At 47.8% G+C, this 22,031-nt stretch overlaps 1 protein-coding gene across 2 annotated transcripts in view; it reads right to left on the bottom strand.

Annotated features, from left to right (window-relative positions):
- Positions 1-14,037: 14,037 nt before the first annotated feature.
- The window catches only part of BCAT1 (branched chain amino acid transaminase 1), a 113,239-nt gene continuing 105,245 nt past the window's right edge, over positions 14,038-22,031 (bottom strand). For both annotated transcript variants that reach the window (XM_075004852.1, XM_075004861.1), the window contains one exon: positions 14,038-19,920. In XM_075004852.1, the coding sequence (XP_074860953.1) occupies positions 19,879-19,920 (42 nt within the window). In that variant the 3' untranslated portion in view covers positions 14,038-19,878. The remainder of the gene's footprint in view (positions 19,921-22,031) is intronic.

The following is a 22,031-nucleotide window of genomic DNA, read 5'->3' on the forward strand; positions in this document are numbered from 1 at the left end:
GCAGAGATTCAACCATTCATGTCAACATCACTGAGTCATGCCTGAATGCTGATGGCTGTCAGCTGCCCTGGATTACCTGTTGGATATAAAGAAAAATCTGGGTTACCAGTTACATTGATTATGGCTTCCTTGGCAACAATAGCTACTTTCCATTCTCCAGTAGAAATAGTGCTGTATTTGCTCACCCTATTTCCAAGATTTATTAAGAGTTTGGGGACCCTCTACCCCCATTCTAACTTACAACCTCAATGTCATAGTTAGCGATCTAACAAGATTGCCATTTGAATCAATGGTGACTTGTGTTTTGCTGCAATTATCCATAAAGACAGATATTTTAAGAGCCTTGATAGCAAACCTCTCCCACTGTACAGTGTTCTTCAAGAACAAAGGCTCTTTACTCTCACATGATATATTCCTACCTAATGTACTATTGGACAGGCCTGGCCTTAGAAGCTGCGTCTACACGTGCACGCTACTTCGAAGTAGCGGCACTAACTTCGAAATAGCGCCCGTCACGGCTACACGCGTCGGGCGCTATTTCGAAGTTAACTTCGACGTTAGGCGGCGAGACGTCGAAGTCGCTAACCCCATGAGGGGATAGGAATAGTGCCCTACTTCGACGTTCAACGTCGAAGTAGGGACCGTGTAGTCGTTGCGCATCCCGCAACTTTGAAATTGCTGGGTCCTCCATGGTGGCCATCAGCTGAGCGGTTGAGAGACGCTCTCTCCAGCCCCTCAGCTCACTGGTGGCCGCATGGAGCGGCCCCTTAAAGGTCCCCTCCCCCTCCCTTCCTGTGCAGGAAGCTGAGGGATCATGCAGGCGGCAGCCTACACACGCGGCCAGCCTGCACCTCCCTCAGCCCCCCACCCAGCTGCGATGGCTGCCCGGCAGCCCCCCCAGCACCCCCAGGGGACCCCCCCCAAGGGGAGCCAGGGCTCACAGCCCAGCCAGAAGGGCAGCCAGGCTGGGAAGCGGCAGCGGGGCCCCTCCTGGACGGAGGCCGAGCTGCGGGACCTGCTGGGGCTCTGGAGCGAGGAGGAGGTGCTCCAGGTAATGGGGAGCAAGAGGCGGAATGCGGATGCGTTCGCTTGGCTGGCCGAGGGCCTGGCTGCCCAGGGTCACCCTGCCCGCACTCCTGACCACGTCAGGAGTAAGGTGAAGGAGCTGCAGCAGGGTTACTCCCGGGCCAGGGATGCGGCCGGCCGATCTGGGGCCGCCCCCATCACTTGCCCCTTTTACAGGGAGCTCAGGGACATCCTGGGCCCCTGGCACACCTCCTCCCCTCTGGCCACCCTTGACACCTCAGCCGACGAGCCCCAGCAGGCCCTGCAGATGGAGTCCACCCCGGAGGCAAGCCCCGCACCCCGGGGGCCCCCCCCGGAGCCCAGCCCCAGGACATCACAGCAGGAGGAGGAGGAGGAGGAGGAGGGGGGCTCCTCCTCTGCAGAATCCGGGCTGCAGATCCTCCTCCTGCCATCCCGGAGCAGCAGCAGGGCCTCCGCCCCCCGGGGATCTCCGGACCGTGGGAGCAGACCGACAGGTAGGTACCCCCCCTCTGGTGTACACCCCTGGCCTTGAGGGGCGGGGGGTAATAGATGTATGTCCAGGGCCCCCCACATGCTCACATGGCCATGGCCCCAAGGACAGCAGGGCCATGGCCCTCACAGCACTGCATCAGCCCCTGCCCCCGCCCCCACCATGCACGACAGTGCCATGCCCCATCCCCGGGCCAGGGGGGAGCGGAACCTCGAGGGGCCCCCGGGCGGAGGGGGTGGGACACCCCGCAGCAGCAGCATGTGATGGAGTGGGGGGGGTGCAAAAGGGAGACTCAGGCTACATATGGAGCAACAAGAGCCGAATAGCTCCCAGGGGCAAAGGAGGATCCTGGGGCTCCAGCTGGCAGGTGACACCTCTGCCCTGAACAAAGAGGAGGGAGGAGCCGAGCTGGCTTGGAATTGGCGGGGGAGGGCGGGGGCCACAGGTAGAGGCTAGGGGAAGGGAGAGCTGGAAGGCAGCCAGCCTGAGGAGGGGGAAAGCTGCATCCCAGAGGGGCACCTCTTGGGGTCTTCTCCCCACGACGGGTTGGAAGGACTGTCTCTTCCGACAGCTGGTGCTGTCACTCCTGGGAGAAACTGGCCATCTGTGGCCTAAGAAACCTCTCCTGCTGTCAGACCCTGTGGGGTGAAGTGAGAGTCGCTCCCACCAGGGGACGGGGTGCAGGGCCGGGGGACCCCTGAACCCCATCCCTCACAGCATCATCTCCCGGGGACGGGGATGGGGAACCTGCAGCACAGGGCTGGGGGGACAAAGGCCACGGCTCGGGGCCCATACTATCTCCATTCTTCTTCCCCCCCTCCTCTCCTGTGTCCCGCACCTGAACTATCAGAAGGACCGGAAGAGAGCACCGGCGAGGCCTCAGTCGTCCCGGAGAGCCCTCCAGGACCATCGCTCCAGGCCAGCCCCTCGGCCGAGGACAGACCGGCCCCACGGCAGGCTAGATGGCGGACCCCGCGCCACCACCAGCCGACGGCGACGGACCCCCAGCTGCTGGCCATCCACCGTCGGCAGCTGGAGGTCGCGGAGCAGCACCTGCAGCTGCAGGAGCGGGCGCTGGCCTGGGGCCCGGAGGCATGGGGGGCCTACATGGAGACTTTTAACCGCTTGGTGGACTACCTGGCCCCCCATGCCGTGCCGGCCGCCGCATCGCCCGCCCTGCCTGCTCCACCAGCCCCACCACCAGCTGCTCTGCCCGTCGCCGTCCCGTCCGCCGTCGCCCCGCCACCCACCGCCGAGGGCCGGAGCGCCGAGGGACCCCTGGAGCCACCTGAGACTCGCCGGCCATCCTACCTTCCGGTCTGGCCCGCACCCCCCCCCCAGCCCCGGACAGGGCTGCGACCACGGCGGGGCTCCCGGCCGCCAACGCCCAGTGCCGGGCTATAGGGGCGAGGGGCCCGGGACGTGGCCCCCCCCCTTGTATATAGTTTAAAGTTATTATTTGTTGCCCCCCGTTTGCCCCGTCCCTCCCATGTAAATAGTTCTCCCCTTTATCCTCCCTGGTTTTCTTTTTATTATTGAGGACACTTGTTTCTTTGTATTGTTTTATTTTTGTACATATTAGTTTTTTTCCACATGTTTGTACATAGTTTGTTTTTGGTTCAAATATTTACAGTTACAAAAAAAAGGTTCTGAAACAAAAAGAAGTTTAAGTTCAGCCACAAGTGCGTGCTGTCATTTGTCCAGGAAAAGTGGGAGGGGGGTGCGGTGGGGTGCTCCATGGTGTAGGCGTTGGGGCAGGAGTGTGGTGGAGGAAGGGGCGGGCAGTAGGGGGCCTGGGCAGAGTTCACCCCACGGCCTCTTCATCAAAGTGGGCCCGCAGGGCCTCCCGGACCCGGGTCCCCTCGGGGTCCACCTGCCGACTGGTGGCAGCAGGTGGCTGGATGTCTGCCCTGCCGGCCTCCGCAGCCCAGCCCTGGAAAAAGGTGCCCCCTTGCTCTCTACCAAATTGTGCAGGGCGCAGCAGGCACCCACAATCTGGGGGATGTTGTTGGGGCCTGCATCCAGGCGGGTCAGGAGACATCTCCAGCGTCCCTTCAGGCGGCCAAATGAGCGCTCCACCACCTGGCGCGCATAGTTCAGGCGCTCGTTGAAGCGCTCCTGGCTAGCGGAGAGATGGCCCGTGTAGGGGTGCATGAGCCACGGCCGGAGGGGGTAGGCTGCATCTGCGATGACGCAGAAGGGCATGGTGGTGTCCCCCAGAGGGATCTCCCACTGGGGGATGTAGGTCCCCGCCTCCAGCCGGCGGCACAGGCCCGAGTTCCGGAAAACCCGGGCGTCGTGGGTGCTGCCAGGCCAGCCCACATAAATGTCCTGGAAACGTCCCCGGCTGTCCACCAAGGCCTGGAGGACGACAGAATGGTAGACCTTTCGATTCAGGTATCGTCCTCCACTGTGATGCGGGGCGCGGATGGGGATGTGAGTCCCATCCAGAGCCCCGAAGCAGTTGGGGAAGCCCAGGGTGGCAAAGGCCACGATGGTGGCATCTGGGTCCCCCAGCCTCACGAGCCTGTGCAGGAGCATGGCGTTGATGGCACGCACAACCTACAGAGAAAGCAGGGGTGAACAGGGTGTGCGTGGCCCTGCCCTGCCCTGCCCTCCTGTGCCCGGGCCCCCCTCCCCTGCCCTGCCCTCCCCCCGTGGGTTCTCTTACCTCCATGAGGACAGCCCCGACGGTGGCCTTGCTGACACCAAACTGCTGCCCCACGGATCGGTAGCTGTCTGGAGTGGCCAGCTTCCAGACAGCGATGCCGACCCGTTTCTGCACTGTGAGGGCACGCCGCATGGCGGTGTCCTGGTGCCTGAGTGCGGGGGTGAGCCACTGGCACAGCTCCAGAAATGTCTGCCGGCTCATCCTGAAGTTCCTGAGCCAGCGGTCATCGTCCCACTCCCCAAGCACCAGCCGCTCCCACCAGTCGGTGCTGGTGGGGTAGCTCCACAGCCGCCAGCGTGTGAGGCGGGAGGGGGGGCGGGGTGCTGCAGGGTTGGGGGTTGAGCCCTGCTGCCCTGGGGGCAGCTCCTCCTCCGGTGTACCAAGGAGGTGCTCAGCTGCCTCCCGCATGGCACGGAGCAGGGCAAGCCCTGCTCCTGCCGGGAGGGCTAGGTGGACCTCTGGCTGCTGCTGCTCCTGCTGCGGCTGGGGGTCCATGACTGCGGCGCCCGGGTTCTGTGTGCCTATGGCTCCTCAGACCGCATGCTGTGCAGGCTGAGTGTGTCTGGGAGGGGCCCTTTAAGGGAGCGGCTAGCTGTTGCCCCGGAAGCGCTAGTCCGCCCTGTGACCCTGTCTGCAGCTGTGCCTGGCATCCCTCTTTCGATGTGTGCTACTTTGGCGTGTAGACGTTCCCTCGCTGTGCCTATTTCGATGTTGGGCTGTGCAACGTCGAAGTTGAACATCGACGTTGCCAGCCCTGGAGGACATGTAGACGCTATTCATCGAAATAGCCTATTTCGATGTCGCTACTTCGAAATTAGCTACTTCGATGTAGCGTGCACGTGTAGACGTAGCCAGAGTAAGGCGAGCACAGCTGTTGCCTTTGGCCCTATAACTTCAGAGCCCCACACTCCAACTGAAAATAGCATCCACTGCCCACCGGCCAGGCCCTGCTGAACCAGCTCTGCTATCAGCTTTTCATCTTAACTAGTCCATTCATCTACCAGTGTTTCCCTCCCTGCAAAAAAACACGTACGTTTCAACAGGAAATTTGTTTTCATACCTTAAATGCTAGATAGGCATTGGCCTTCTACCTAGACAGGCCCTCTCAATTTTGGGAAGTCACTTGGTGCATTTCCTTGGTGGACAGATAGGTGTCCATGATCTCTGCTCAAGCCCCCCAGAGCGTGATAGCACATTCTGTTAAGTCACAAGTCACATCTATGGTATTATGCAAAAACATTCCAGTATCTCAAAAGCATAAGGCCGTTGCATGGGCTTCAGTACAGACATTCTCTGAACATTCCAGTCCATGCCTCCAGTTCAGAGGTGGCTCTTGATAATGAAGTCCTGTCCTCAGTTCAGGACTCAATTTCTCCCTCCTTCCTTTTGGGATATGGCTGGGAAGTCAACTATAGTGGGAATGCAACTCAAAGAGGCTCAGGTACTACACTGGGTGAACAACACTTTCCTTATACAACTAAAAGGCACTTTAATAGCATGTGATGACAGGGTTTTTTTTTTTTTGACAGACCTGAATTAAAGTGCTCTATTGCACTTCCATTAATGTTTATAAGGAGTAGCACTGTAAGTAGTTCTTGGTGTGAGCTTTGAAGTTCATTCTAGCATCTTGGAACAGGCAGAGAGCTCAACAGTTGATATGGACAGATGTGGAGATACTGGACCAAATGCTTCTTCGTCTTCTCTTTTTTGCTATTGTGTAAGTCTAGAGTAACTGCACTAAAATCAGTGTAATGATGTTTATGGCCATAACTGAGCAAGAGAAAGGGGCGTGGAGAAGCTAATACGAAGCTGAAAAAACACCTGTGTGTACACATAACTCCAAGCACTGAGTTCCACAAGCACTGAATTCCAAGCCTGTGTTTGGAATGTAGGTCTGGCACAACTACTTTTTAGCATCTTTCCTTGTTTGAAGCGCTACATAACAAAGACATTTCTTTTCTCTCCTCTCCACATCTAACTTCTTAAAACTTAAAACTAGGCTGACATCAACAAGCTTGTCAGTTATTTCCTTTTTATAGACATCGGCATGTCAGATGCATGGCTCTGGAAACTATAGGCACTTACTTCAAGTCCTTCAGGAATGTTGTCATGTGTAACATATTTGTTGCTGAGGTGCAAACAAGCTCTTTGGCAACCGAAGCTTTGGTCTTTCACTGACCCTCTTCAAACAGTAAGGATTTAAGATTTTTGCAGCAAGAAGCAGGCTCTCTGCCATTGTTTGTTATTAAGTGCTCAGCACTTTGCAGGATCAGGCACCAAATGAATACCATTTGGGATAAGCAGGCTTTGCCTTTTACGAGGAAAATAAAGGCTAATATAGTAAACCCTTGATATAGAGGACCCTGTTTTACCAGACTTCGGTGATAACGGACATCTGCTATCCTTCCCACAAAGAAAATAGGATCCACACAACTGCAGAGTCCCTGTCCGTGGCTGGGACCGCCGCAGCCGCAGGATTCCTGGCCATGGCTGGGAGAGCCGCCTCCACGGCCGGGTCCCCCCATGCCCCTCCATGGCTGGTACAGAGCAGAGGCACGGCAGAGAGTGGTGGCTTGGAGCCCGAGGACCTCCCTGTGCTCTTCCCTGAGCACGGCTGGCTCAGAACCAGGATGAGCCCCTGCCCTCAGGACAGAGAACAGGCAGCTCAGAGCTGAGTCGTCCCTGTGCTCTGCCCTGAGCGCCGGTGACTCAGAGCCGTGGAGCTGTTGCTCTAAGGACAGCACGCTGCTGGGACCTGCAGGAGTCACCAGGGAGCTGGAGCTGAGAGGAGCTGGGAAGGCGAGTAAACCCTAGGATACAAAGGGCTACTACTAACCACTGTGGCTGGGAGGAGAGACTGCAAAAGGGGAACATGGCAATAAGTCTGATTCTGACAAGCAGATTTGCCATTCCCTTCCCAATAATTAACACTTAATACACCGTGAGTATGGATCTGTGCTATCTCATTGCAGTATTGCCTGTGCTGAGAATGGGAAAATTGGACAAGTCATTTGGGAAATGTAACCGCTAGATATGGTAAATTATCAAGATTTTAAAGACTATTCTACAGTTATGTTCCATCTTCAAAATGCCTCACATTGCTCAATGGCCTTAATCCTCAGAAATTCCTTAGGAGATCAGCACTATGAGCATTAAGTTTTCTTCCGGATTTTTTCGTCCTCAAACTGTTCCCTGAGAAAGCCTGGTAATCAGGGCTGCGTTCAATCACTTCTGCAAAGTTCTGACACACTATTAAAACCTGTTTCATGCCAGTGTGCTTGACACCCAGTCAGTATAGCTGCTTCATTTGCCCAATTGTTTCTACTCTAATGAGATAAGTATCTCTGTACCCAAGTTTTCTTCCGGAGATGTACATTTGATGTGTTAAGGCCCAATTCTTCGTCCATTTCATTAGATGTCATGCTCCTGGACTTCAATGGGTAACTGATGGCAGAACTGGGATTTAGGTTTTTTTATGACATAATTACCTCCTCGGTACTGTGTGTGTGTTCCCATTGGCCCTAATCTCCACACCTCACTTGGCAAAGTATTTTTTTTTTAAATTCAGCTTTTAAGATGAAATTTTATGTGTACATGGGGTAATTACACCATATTAGATATACTTGACAGCACAGATTTCACAACATACCACACACAGGGGTCCATTAAATTCCTTTATTGAAAACAGAAACATTGCATAATTATAGATCTGATCAGGAAATTGGAAACAATATAGACTGCTTCTAGTGCCAGCAATATACAGTTATAACAGGAAGTTTAGACATATAAATATAAAGAGTTTCTTTCATGCCAGATGGTTTGTGTATAACAATGCCATTAGGAGTGTTTAATTGTGCTTCTACAAAACCTTTAAAGAAGAATGAGGTAGAGTTTCCTTTGCTTTACCCAATTTTTTCACACATCTGTTCCTTTAACACGTTTATATGCTCAGATCTTTGTAAAATATCCTGTTAACCTGAACAACCATGAAAGTAGCAGAGGCTCTTCAGGGTGTTTATTTCTCCCTGGTTAAGCTGACAATTTCTTCTACTAAACAACACTGGAATTCCAAGTATTTCGACAGTACATTAATAACCAACTCAGAAACTGTTCACACTGAGGCATTCGTTGGCCTAAACCTACACCTCTAATGAAAATGCTTTAAAATAGTTTCATATAAAACCCCTGTTATTGCACATCATGCTAAAGGCTCTTCAACAGCCAGTCAATTTATGCTGTAGCAGTCCAGGCAACCCTACAGGAAGATGAAAGATGGAAAGGGAAGAGGGTAATTTCTTGGCAACGTTCTAAATTAAGGGATGATTATAATTAACAATTAGCTAATTCTTCTGCTATCACAAGCCCTAATCAGAAACTGGCATGTTACATGATCGAAAGGTTTGGTAGGAGCTGGATGAATCAGAGGACTGGAAAAAGATATAGAACCTTTCATCTTAGAACTCTGACTTGACTCTAGGACATAATATTTTTGCTCTTTGGTGACCTATAAGAAGTGAGTTGCTAGCTGTTAGGCTCTGACTGAGGAAAGCATGCTCATAAATGTAAGCATTTAAGTTTGTGATGAGGGTCCTTCCCAAGCAGCGGTCCATATTATAAACTGTCCCTTAAGTATTTGGCACTAATTGGCATTCTTGCGCTAAGGCCTGATGGGCATAGAAATACTATGCTGACCCCAGAATTTGAGTGAGGTACTGTAGTGGAGCATTATTAGGAGGAGAAGGTGGTAATGTCACTGACCTTGCTGTACCCATTCTCTTGAGGTTCTCCTGCTTCATTCTTCACAGCTTTCACCCTGGCATCACCGCCAGCCAAACATGATGGGAGCTACATTAGGACTCTAAATCGACATGAGGATTTTGAAGTCAACAAGGGAGGACACCAAAGACTAGATCCACAGGGGCTTGGCTTGTCTCAGAAGTGTAAAGGCAAACTTTGAGGCATAGGAGAAAGGAAAGAGGACCTCTGTGTTTTTCAGTTCACTGAGGAACATCCTTGGTGAAAAGACAGAGGAGAGGGGTTGGGGCAGGTGTGATGCATGAAGGTTTTGGATCCTGGTTTGACTGAAACCAGCAAGATCTGCGGAAAAGCTTAGGTGACAGACTGTTTTAGACAAAGGATTGTAGCCTGCTAAAGTTAAGTTTTAATCTAGCAGAAGTGTATTGTACTTTTATTTGTAACCTTGTCTCTTATTACCCTTCCTCCCTATCTCTTAAATCTCTACCTTCCTCAGAAAACTTATATTTGAGTATAAATAGATTACAGTGCAGTGTTGCTAAATTGGAACCGATACTCAGTTGAATCAAACAAGCTGGTTGGTGGCTGGCATTTGTATGTTATTCGCTTGGGAGTTGTGACCCAGATAATTACTGGGAGTGTCCAGTGACAGAAACTGGACACTACAAGGAGATGCTTTTGGAGCGACTTGGGGACTTGGATGTACCTATTGTTAAACTGTAAGGCAACATAGGGGTTGGCATTGCCAGGAGAAGAGTGATTGGATGGCTGAAGAGCTGGAAGTGACAGGGAACTGACATCCAGCTACCATGAGACAGACTCCCCCATGCTGGATATAGTAGGGTAACAAGGTGACTCAGAGTTCTGGGTACCCTTAGAAAGTGTCAGTGGTTGCTTGCTTTTTCTTCTGGACCCTTCTTAGTGATTACGGGTGGGTTTGGAATTGTGGGAAATTAAAAACAAGATTAAACCAAATTATTTTTAAATCCCATAATATTTTAAAAAGAAAACCAAAATTTTGCAAATACTCCTGTGCAGAAAGTTAATAAAAGGCGCTTCTTATCTCAATTATTTTTTACAATTATGCCAGATGTTATGGATCTGATGAACCCTTCAGTGTGGCAACTGGCTTCAAGAGCTGCTGAATACCATCGGGACCACTTAAGTCAACTGCTGGCAAGATATGGTTCTAAAATCCAGCTTAAATGTAGCAAGAGCACTAGTATTATATGGATGGAAAGAGAACATATTTTACCTCATTTTTTTCCACAGACGGTTGGCCATTGGCCTAAGTGATTCCGCATCGGAGTTTTGTAAAGTCATCTGTAAATCGTGACTGAGTTCTTCTCCAAAGTCTTTGGGCTTGTCTACACTGGCTCCCTACTTTGAAGGGAGCATGGTAAGTAGGGTGTTGGAAGATTATTAATGAAGTGCTGCGCTGTATATGCAGTGCCTCATTAGGCTAATTCTCCCCCGTGGCAACTTAGAAGTGTTAAACTTTGAAGTGCCGGCTTGCATGTAGCCACAGCTCACCCACCGGTACTTCAAAGTGTCTGGGCAACTTCAAAGTCCCTTTACTCCTCAAAAGTTGCCCAAGCACTTCTAAGTACTGGCGGGTTAGCTGTGGCTACATGCGAGCTGGCACTTTAAAGTTTCACTTTGAAGTTGCCGCAAGGTAGAATTAGCTTAATGAAGTGCTGCATATGCAGTGCAGCACATTATTAATAATCTCCCGACACCCTACTTACAATCCTCCCTTCGAAGTAGAAGCTAGTGTAGACACAGCCTTTAGTCTCTTTTCTTACAACAGGCAAAAAAACCTTCCAAAACCTAAAGGTGGACTCCTGACTCCTTACCTGGGCTCCTGACTAAAATGACCACATTTTTGTAAGTGCTAAGCATTGACTGTTAGGGTCCCATATCAAGATCTTAGTCATAATAATGCAGGTTAAAAGTGACTGATTCTGGCTGATTTTGAAAATCACAATTTTTAAAATGAACAAACCCAGAACAAATATACACTAAATAGCACTGTTTCTTTCAAAAAGGGGGGCTGTTTTGTGTATGTTAACACATGTCCTCTTTTGGATTAAAGGACAGTCACATGGGTCTGTCCATGCTGGCAACAGCAGTGTTTAAACATGACTGATGCTAGCAGGGTAACAGCATGGTAACTCTTGTCCTTGGGGACAGATTTTACTGGTGTGTGTTTGAGAAAAGACCTTTTCAATTGTGCTACAGGTCAAGAGCACGCCCTGTCTGATTTGGTAGCATTTTTACCTCTATTTTTCACTAGTGTAAATGACTGCACAAGGTGCAGGGCAATGGAGAATTAAGTCCCCACGTGTGGAACTGGGGACATCACTAGCATGGTTAGGCTAATACAGTAACCAGATTTTTCCATCGTGGTCAGGGAGAATATATTGGAACCCAGGCTAAAAGCCACCATGTTTAGCAAAGGATTCTAGTACCAGTGTTTCTTTGCCAATGCAACGTCAGTATTTTCCTCCTCCATTATGAACAACAATCCAGCTACTTAAATTAAGCAAGAAGGAACATTATGTTACCATTAGCAGGAGGTATTTTAGCAAATATCAGTTATTTTTGCACAACATTGGTTTGGCACATAATGCATTTCTGTAGAAATAGATAACATTGGATAAAACACCCTAATCACTTTAATCATTCTCAGCTGCTAGTTGCTCAAGTGAAGAGCACTCGGCATCTTAGTACGATGGATCCCACTGCATGATCTGAATGTTACATTTTAAGGCCTGGCTCTAAAATGGAATAAGGTGGACTTGTAACACACAAGGGTTTAGCAGCATGATGGATGAAGTTGCACCTACAGCCTTGATTTTATTTCGGCAAATGTAACAATTAAATTTACCTCTGATCATCGAATAGTGCTTTTCTCAAGTACTGTACTGTGCACCAGAAGCAGTTTTAAACTTGGCACTGAGTTATGCATTTTGCAGGACTATGGTCCTACTGCAGGAAACCTTAAAAAAACAAGGCATATCATACAAAATGTCTGTGTCATAACATTTTTACTCTGTATCCTCAAGATGTTGCAAGTAATCAGGAAGGGACATTTCAAATGCTGGCTCTGAGCCTGGCATCTATCTGTGCTGCCTATAGAAATTTCTCGAAGTGCATTGGATTCATACACGTTTTACCCATAGCAAAATAAATTCCCTTTTGTTAAAAGGCAGGATTGAAGCCTATGAGCCACACAGGAAGTAGTAGTAATACTACTTTGCATTTACATACAATGCTCGTTGTCCTCAAAGTACTTTGCAAGCACACAGTTCTGTTGGGGCAACTTGCTGCTGCAGCTACAGGAGGGTGACATGGCTTCCCATGTGTTTCCTTCCAACCCTGCTCCCAGCCCAGGGGCCCTGTGCTTACTAGGGTGGAGGACTATATCGTCTCCCTGTGCCAGCTCCTCCTGGCATGTTTGGCTACTCTTCCTGGCAGCCAGGCCCCAGAGCCACTGCTGGATGCTGCCCAGTGCAACGCAGCAGCTGCCAGGGGGAGCACCTGGCTCTCCAACACAGTCACTGAGCTGCACTGGGCTGTGTTGCAGGCAGTGGGGCTGGAAAAGGAGACTCTGGCCCTGCCCCACTAGTTTGATGTAATCTTTTCCTTCATAGGAGATGGATGGGCATAGGACTTACCATACTAGATCATCAGAACTGTGCTCCCTTTAGTTCAGTGTCATGTGTTTGACTATGACCACTACAAGATGCTTCAGAGAAAAGGGCAAGAAAGGTAGATGGTTACGGGATAATCTCCCTAAATGGGGAAATGTCTCCCTTCCTCCTAGGAGCTAATGGCTGGCCTATGCTTCTGTGCTCAGAACAGGGCAGATTTTTTTTTTTTTGAGATTTCTCCCATGTCCTTCAAGGCCGAAACCAGAGCTGTGTCTAGACAGCCGAGAACTGTCAGCAAAAGATACACAAATTGGGCATCGTGTTAGTGTATCTTTTGTCAGCAGCTCTGTGAGGATAAGCTTTTCCGATGCTTGGCCTGTCCACACGGAGTGAAACACTGGAAAAACTCCCTCCGTTGAGGTATCCCTGCTTCCTCCTGGAACGAGGTATACAGGGATGTCAACAGAACGCTCCCAGCTGGCAGATCTCTGATGACAGGTCTGCAGTCTGGACACGCGCTCTGTCGGAAAAGCTTCTGGCGACAGAAGTATTGTTGCTAGAAGCCTGCAGTCTAGACATAGCCTATGAGATCACCCTGTATTTATTCCTCACAAACCCTTCGAGTCAGATTGCACTATTTCCATTTCGCTGGTGGGAAGACAGAGTCCTAGAGTGACTGATAATTTGCCCACAATGAGAGTCAATGTCAGAGCCAGGACTGAAACTTTGACATACTTGGCTCTTTGGCATTCACTCAAACTCCCATCCTTTCTAATAGTGACTCATTTTGCTTATGGGAATCTGAGAATTTGGCAAAACAATTTTTTTTTGGCTAGGCTGTTGTGTTATGCTCCAGGTATTAATAGCTTACTAGGCTTTTTTAATTTTGTTAAAGACATGGAAAGAAAACAGAAATCAGCAGTATATTTTGTATTTTACAAAGGCCATGGAACTCTAGACTTACTTTAGCTTAAATTAAGATGCCTTTGTTTATTATGTTTAATAGAATTTGAATTAAAGGAAAGCTCTGGGCAGTCTTTAGATTGACCAGTTGTAAAGAAATAAATACTTAAAAGGGTTAATGAAAATATGTTGGAAGAAGATGTTTGCAGACTGGGATGAATAAAACAACTGCAACAAAAAGGATTTTGCAGATAAAATCCCACCACCTTTTCTCTCATTCTGTTGCTTTTTAATGGCTTTCACACTTCTTGACCAGAAATCTGTTCTGAGCACCACAATAGATAGGGAACTACAAAGGTTCCATTAACATGAGTTAATAAGTGTTCTACAATTTAGTCCCAACATTCATAGGCACTGAATCTATGGCAGCCAGCTCCCCACTCCTTCCAGGACCTCCCATGCACTGGCGGCCCCTCCCCCACAGATCAATACCTCCCCTCCCCTCCCCGCGCCTCTCATCTGATGTGATCAGTTGTTCAGTGGTGCCCAGGAGGTACTGCGTGAGAGAAAGAGGAGCTGGCTTGAGGGAGGGGGTTTGGGGAAACAGGTGGAGTGGGAGCCAGGCTTGGGGCTGAGAGGGATCGAGCACCCCAAGGAAAAAAGCCAGGTCCTTGCAGAAGGAGAGAGGCAATGACTAAAAGACAGCTTGGAGAGGCTATCAATATAAACGTCTTACAAACAGATATTCAAGGCCAAAAAACTTGTTACGATCCTCGAGTCAGACCTCCTACATAGCTTGGCCAGTGCACTCTGCACATGTAGATACAAGCCCACGACCTCTGGCAGAGCCACTGCATATTTCCTAGAAAGACATCTCCAATCTTGCTTTAAAGGTTCCAAGTGGCAGAGAACCCACCCTTTCCCTGGATAGGTCATGAGCGTTAGCTCTGCTTTAGGGATCTGGAATGCCAGTGTGTCCACATGGCACGAAAAATCTCACAGCAGCAAGTCTCTGAGCCTGGGTGGGCTGACGTAGGCTCCAGGGGCTTGTGCTAGGAGCTGAAAACACCAGTGCAGAAGTCGGGTGTACAGCCTAGGTTCGGAAAGCTGGTGAGAAAGCAGGGTGTCCAAACCCAGGCTCCAGACCAATCATCTACACTGCTACTTTTAGCCCCCGAACACAAGCCATAGTGAGCTAACCCCCAGCTCTGAAACTCACTACAGTGTTTTTCTTTTTTTAATTATGGCATGGATGTACCCTGTGACACTAGTGCACTCACCTACATCCTGCTTTTCCCTCACTATGAGGCCTGTCTGCTCTATTTGCGCACCCTATGCGGGATCAGGAAGCAGTGGGAGAGATCTGAGCAAAGCCTCCCCCAGCTCTTGCCCTTCTGCCTCCCCCCGACTAGTTGCTTGGACATGGGAAATGGTGTATCTACACGTCAAGCTGAAGGTGCAACTCCCAGCTCAACGAGACACATCCACAGATTCTGACTGAACTAGCTTGCTAAAAAATAGAAGCATAGAATAGAATAGAAGCCAGCTGCTCTGTGTACAAGCCCTTCTGACACCGTAGGTATCTGCTCTAATGCCTAGCCCCTCCTGTCACTCATGCGATTGCAACTACGCTGGTTTTAGCATCCTAGCCCTCCCAGAGCTAGCACTGGTATGTCTCTTCAAGCTGGGAATCAGACCTCTAACCAGAAGTGTAGACACACCCAATTGCGTGTTCATTCCCACTGGCATGTACTGATCCTTTACTTTCCATGTGCCCTGTTTTTCAGATTACCAGTCTCCAAGTAATAAAATAAAATAAGGGTAAGAGGATGACCGGCATTTAGGCTGAGAAGGGTCAATTATTTCCTCCACCTCTCTGGTGGTGATTCGTTCAGAAAGGGGGCAGATGGTATTACAACTACAATTCCTCAGGGATTTCCAGTAGGGGAGGTGAGCAGATTCAGTACATGCCTGGGGGTTTCTGGGAATCCTTCTGGTGGACACTACTGAAGATTACTTTGAGTAAGAACATACAATGGCCATACTCCTTGGCTATCAGCACCTCCCATTTTTTTTGGTCCTTGTTGCTCTCTTAACTCCTTTGGTGAGGCAAAACAAAAAAACCCAGTCCTATAGCACTTTGAAGACTAATAAAATAATTTATTAGGTGATGAGCTTTTGTGAGACAGACCCACTTCTTCAGATGTGGAAAATTCTGAATTCCCCTGCTAAGGAAAATTCCATTTGCTTTGTTCTGCCATAACCTCCTCTTGATGGACTTTGCACACTGAGCCTTCTTTGCCAAAGTTCTCAACAAGATTAGAGCATTGTAAACCCTGGGTGAATTTGCTCTGGACTGCTATTATGAATCTAGCAAAGCAATAACAGCTGCTAATTCCACAGCTCCTGCATTATCAAGCTTTGTATGAAATACTAGTTTTTGTGGACTTCTGAAATGGGAATCTCATATTAAGGCTTCTTTCCAACAGATGAATAGCTGAAACAGAACTGAAAATCAGGAACATGCTCAATGCTGAAAACAATCATCAAAGAATGAAGCAGGGGAAAGAAAGAACTTGCAAAAATTATAGTTCATTATCATTTTAAAGTTCCACTGTTTGTAAAGCATACACATGTGAGAGGCTGAATCACATTTGATCAACCCAATTAAACATTAAATAATTGCAGCCAATTATGCAAATATCACACAACAATTATTAATTTGTTGATCTTTTCTGAACAGCTTCAAATGTTCCTAATGTAAGACTATCTTATTTCTTAAATGATCAATTAGCGTAACCATAACTAAGTGATGAAGAATGGATAATTGCCCAGTTATGATGTACCCTTTCTATGTTAATCTGCTACAATTAAACAAATAGTGCACATGGAAAAGAGATGTGCAGATGTTCTTTTACAATCTCAGCACAGGGAATAACACAGTTGTTTTCTAATTTTATGGGCTAAAATAAGGAGAACACAGCATCTCTCAAGAGCACACTCTTATTTACAAATGCCATTTCTTATACTTTTAATAAAATGATAAAATAATACAGAAGCAGAATTCAGGCTATGTATTCCCATATAAAATTGTCATGTAAGATCAAAATACTCTGCTGGTTTATTATGACCTGATAGTTGTTTTTATTTAGAATATAAATAACGTTTAAAACCTGGAATCTATTCAACCAGATTCTCAACGAAAGTAAGCAAGGCTGCTTGAATTTACCAAAAAGAGAGTAAAAGTGTTCACAGATGTGGCCCTAGCTGATTGGGAATACACTATGCATTTTCACTTTTTTCACCAGGAAATAATTCATATTTTTGTGGATCTTTCAATTTTGTCCTACGTTAGCCCTTGCACTTTTGAGGTCTCTTGACGGTACAAGAGGTGAAGAGATAAAAGGAGATCTGACTCCTGTCCCCCCATGAGTCAGTGTAGACCACAACTAAAGGTCAATGTCTAGCCCCTCACCTTCAAATTATTATAGACTGATTTAAGAGCAGTTTCACTCACCTCTCTAAGGTGACAACCACTTGAAACTGATCATTGTAACTGGTCGTCATGTCTTCATTCTGACTCGTGACATTACTGTCAGTATTGTGCATGGGGAATTTGACATGCGATTTTCTTTGATACTATAAATCACTCAAGTATGCATGTTGTACACCCGATTCCCCAAGCACCTTAGTCAAAATGAACCACCTAGGTGTCTGCTGTCACAGTTCAGTAATAGGAAGCTATTTAGTCTCACTCATCTCATAGTCTGGTATGAGCTCCATGACAAACACTCCAGTCAAAGGCACTGCTCAGTTATGGCACCTGCCTTGCTGGAAAAACTCCTCTACCCCACATCATATCTGGATGTATCCCCCACGTTAATTTGTCCACCAGGCCAATAAAATAAACAAACAAACTACTAGTGGCCTATGATACATCACAAGACTGAACAAAGACCAGAGCACAGTACAGATTCAAATTCTGAGTAGAAGACACACGCAGTAACTACTGCTACCATAAACGAAACAGCATTTTGTGCTTGTAGATATATTCTAAAATAGAACACTGTCCAACCACTTACTCTGAACAATTGTCACTGGTAACCTTCAACTGCTCTTCAGTAAGGTATGAGAATAGACTTCTGCAGGATTTGCTTAACCCACTGTTCAAGGGACAATGATGGCCTAGTAGATACTGAGTGTTGGTGTTTGACTAGATACTGTACAAAAAAGCCCTGAAGATAATTTAATGTCGTGGCTTAAGACAGGGGTGTGTCTGTATAAAATAGGTGGGGTCTGTTAGGAAGTGTTGGAGAGAAACTTTTCCCTCCTTATTAAGAGTACTAGTTAGTTCCCACAATATCTGCTGTATGGTTACTGTAAGATATAGGGTTTGATACTCCTTTTCGTTAAACTAACTGGCATCTATGGAGTTACATCAATTTTATGCTGGAGTAACATCAAAATTAGGCTCCCAGGATTTTGGACTATTGCTATAAAATACTGTAGTTCTTTTTTGGCAAGTGACATCTCAAACCTAGTTGAGAAAAGTGCACATAGATGAGAAAGCACATGTATATGATACGGTAGCCTAATTAAGGGTGAAAGAAAATTTGCAGAAGTGGTTTTCCTAATTATTAATTTCCCTAATTACAAGCTAAAAGTTCTGTAGTTGTCTCCAAATGACAACAAGAGAGTGGCCCACGAGTCTAGTAGTATATGAAAGGGTAACAGTTTAGACGTGGAACATGGTAGTACAGAATGACAAGACGTGAACAAAATTCCTTTGTCCTCCTGTACTGGTCATGGCTCCACTGGCAAGCAGTGGAAGATGTAGGAGAACCCATATTAGAAAGCCACAGTCTCTTCAGAAGATAGAAAGACTGTATTAAGAAACAATCATAGTGGGAGCACTGTAATGCCATGGGTGGGGAAAGATGGCTTTGCTGGTTCTTGCAAGCTGATTTAGGAGTGGTGTTGCCAGGCTTTGAATGGATTTCTCATTAATGCATCCTCATTCCAAAGGCTAGGTTGCTATGACATCCAGCCTACAAAGTGAAGGGACGATTTGTCAGAATACAAAAAGCAAGGGCCCCTCAGGGATCTGGGAATGCAGAGAGGAACCTCCCACACAAACAGAGTAACAGCGGAAAACATAGATCTATTGTCTGAGGACATAAGTGAACTCGGACTAAGGCAGGGGTGGGGAACCAATGACTAGCAGAAAAATCAGTCGGGGGACATGCACAGGTGAGAAGCAAAGAACAAACAAACAAAAAACTGTCTCAGTGACCTGGCTCCCAAGTAGTAAGTGGAAAAAAAAGCCAACCCTCCTAGATGTGGCCCTCAACTGAGAAAAAGGAAAAAAAAAGACACTCTCCTATGGCTGGATTAGCTTTTCTTGGGGCCTGGGGTTTGTGGATATTTTGGGGCTTCTCCCAGCTGGGGCAAAAAGTGTGTGGGAGAGTGTTGCCAGGGGTAGGCTGGGGATAGAGTTCGGGGATTAGGTGGAAGTTAGGGTGCAGGATCAGGCTGTGGGTGGGTGGAATGAGGGTGCGAGGGGTCAGGGGACTGGAGTGCCTACTTGGAGCAGCTCAGCAGGTGGGAGTGTCGCAGGTGTCTTCACACCGCTCCTGTGTGCAGCAGGCAAGTGCTCCATGCAGCACACAGGGCCGCATGAAGCCGCATCCTCTCGGCTGGCAGCAGAGCCTGAGGGCTGAATCTGCCCCAGACTTGCCTGTTTTGGGCCTGCAACCCAGCAACTCAGTTCCACAGCAGGCAGGCTGCATTGGTGCTCCTGCTAGGGCATCCCCCATGTGGCTGGAGCACCAAATCATGCCACTGTATGGGAGAGGCTGAGCCCCAAGCCTCGCAGGCAGGATCAAGGCAAGTTTCAGGCCAGATACAGCTCATGGGCCACAGGTTCCCCACCCCTGGGCTAAGGAAAGCAACTGTTCCATTAATTTTACATGGCCATTTGCCCTGGTAGAGGTGGCAATTCAAAGAATATTGAGTCTTACAATGAAGAGCAGTTGAAGAGTATCTGACAAGTTTTTGGACTGTACATAAGACACAAGGAGGCACCAAGAAAAGAGTTGGGACAGTTCTATTGCTCACATCTAGCACCTCTAACAAGAAGACAGGCTTCTATTAGCAAGACTACGGTAGTAATCATAATGATTGTGTTCACATTCCCTGGCACATGGAAACAATCACCCCGGAGAAGAAAGGGACAACATTGACTACCCTATGCACAGCTCAAAACAAGTAGCTTCTGAAAAGTTGGTGATTGTTCTGGTGTAACCATTTGGCTTGTTGCGTCGTGTATGGAAGGTCAGATTGCCTCCAGTCTGCATTCATGACACCAGCAGTGTCCACTCGCTGTCTTCTCTGCCGTACTGAAACAAAAATAAAGAACATATTTCAGGGAACAAAGGCAACTGCACCAATCAAATTCTCTTGGAACTTGATTCTCATTCACTCTAAGGTCATTTTCCACCACTCTGGCAGGGTAAAGGGGCTTGTAGGTAGAAGTAACCCATAACTTACACCCATTTTCAATCTCCTTCCCACTGTCATAGCTGCCACCTACAAAAGAGGCTTATTTCTGGTTTAATGGCTTAGCTACAGTCTCTGTTTTAAACAAAGCTGAAGGCAGTGTGACACTTTACCCAGCTCTATATGAGCAGGCTGTGAAGGGGTGAAGATACTCTTCTGTGAAGTGATATAAAGCTGACCTGTCTTACTTTGATGGAGGTGTCTATGCATTTAATATTACCTGTGTTAAAGACCCGCACGGGTTCTCTATGGTCATTTTACTGATCTGTTTATATGTGACTGTGCCCCAGTATGCAAATATACCTCTTTTCCCTTTCTTTTTAAAGGCAGGTTTTTATCACATTGTTTAAATGAAACCTGAAATAGCCCTAACCGCAAATACCCCAGAGTAAAATTAAAGAAGATGCTACATCAATATGGTAAACCAAATAAAAGAATGGAAGAGACCTACTTTCTCTCTTCAAGGGTAGGAACAGTCCCAAGGCAGAGGACAATTGGCTATTACACTGACACTACATTTGATCTTAAGCTGAAGGCACACAGTTCCAAAGGTATCTGTCACAAACCCTGTAATCACACAGCTAATTCAGTCAACTAAATTACATACAGACACAGATGAATACTAACTGGATAACTGGATCCTCCTGATGATTATTTATGGTCACTCGAACAGTGGGACAAGGATCTGTTCAGGGTGGGCTGGAAGGGCCATTTATGACTGTTTGGCAAGAGAAGGTAGAAGGAAGCTGCTTTTCAACTTCTGCATCATCAGTGAGGGAGACCAAGGTGAACTGGAATGAAGTAAGGGCTATAGATACACAAATTAGCCCTGGGATAGGCCAAGACTACAGACTACTGGAGCCCCAGAGACCTGAAGATTGTTCTGGGTTTGGACTTCTGTTTATCACTGGAAGATGAGGACTTTGGGTTTTGACTAGTGGGCCGAGTGTACTCCAGTGGTAAAAATACGTCCCTGCTACAGCAAGAGGAAACAGCAGTAAGAGTAAGAGAGAAGGCAAATCAGTAAATGATGTGGGATTGTGGTGAAGGAGACAGGTGGAGGTGAAATCTAATCTGAAATATCAGACATGTCAACTGACCTATTATTGAAATTACAGTAGCACCCAGAAGCATTGACATCAGAGCTATATTGTGCTAGGTACCATAAAGACGTAATCTGAGACGGGCCCTGCTGTGAGGAGTCTACAGTCTAAACAGACAGACAAACCTGGCAAAGGAATATCCTTGTTTTACAGATAGTAGAGGAGGTATAGTATTAAAATAACTTGCCTAAAGTCACAAAGGGAACTGTGGCAGACCCACGAATGTAACCTAGACCTCAGTCCAATGCCTTTGCCGCTGAATCTAAACTTTACCTATGGGTAGACTAAGATGACAACAGAGAACTGACTGTTGTCTGAATATGGATGGCCCTGTCTGCAGCATATACCTTTACCCAGTATACATGTAGAAATGGAGCATGAAAGTACGGAGACCATCCAAGACAAATCTTAGGGAAGAAGAGCTATCTAAAAGAGGAATTCCCAAGTACAGAAAAGTGCTTGGCTTGATGTTGTGTTCAATTTAAAAACAGCATTTGGGAGCGCTATCTTTGAAGGCAAAATGGCTGGACACCTATCTGTACAACACGACACCACAATGCCTTCCAACAGTCCCTGGGGACATTTCTTCTTCTTTTGGTTAATTCTGTTCTCACAGGACACAGGTTTGCAGCTGAGCTGATGGAACATATTCCACCAGGCTCAAAAAGCAGGACTCCATTCGTGACATTGACAAGTCAGTTCACTGTCCCCACCATGGATGCTTCATGCTTCTGTGGCACAGCAAGCCACCTGTGGCAGGGGTCAGCAACCCCTGGCACAGGTTCCAAGAGCGGCGTGCAAGCGGATTTGCATCAGCGTGTGAGGTGGGAGCTCAGCCCTACTCCTCC

Source organism: Carettochelys insculpta, chromosome 1 (genome assembly GCF_033958435.1).
Source record: "Carettochelys insculpta isolate YL-2023 chromosome 1, ASM3395843v1, whole genome shotgun sequence".
Classification (NCBI taxonomy): domain Eukaryota; kingdom Metazoa; phylum Chordata; order Testudines; family Carettochelyidae; genus Carettochelys; species Carettochelys insculpta.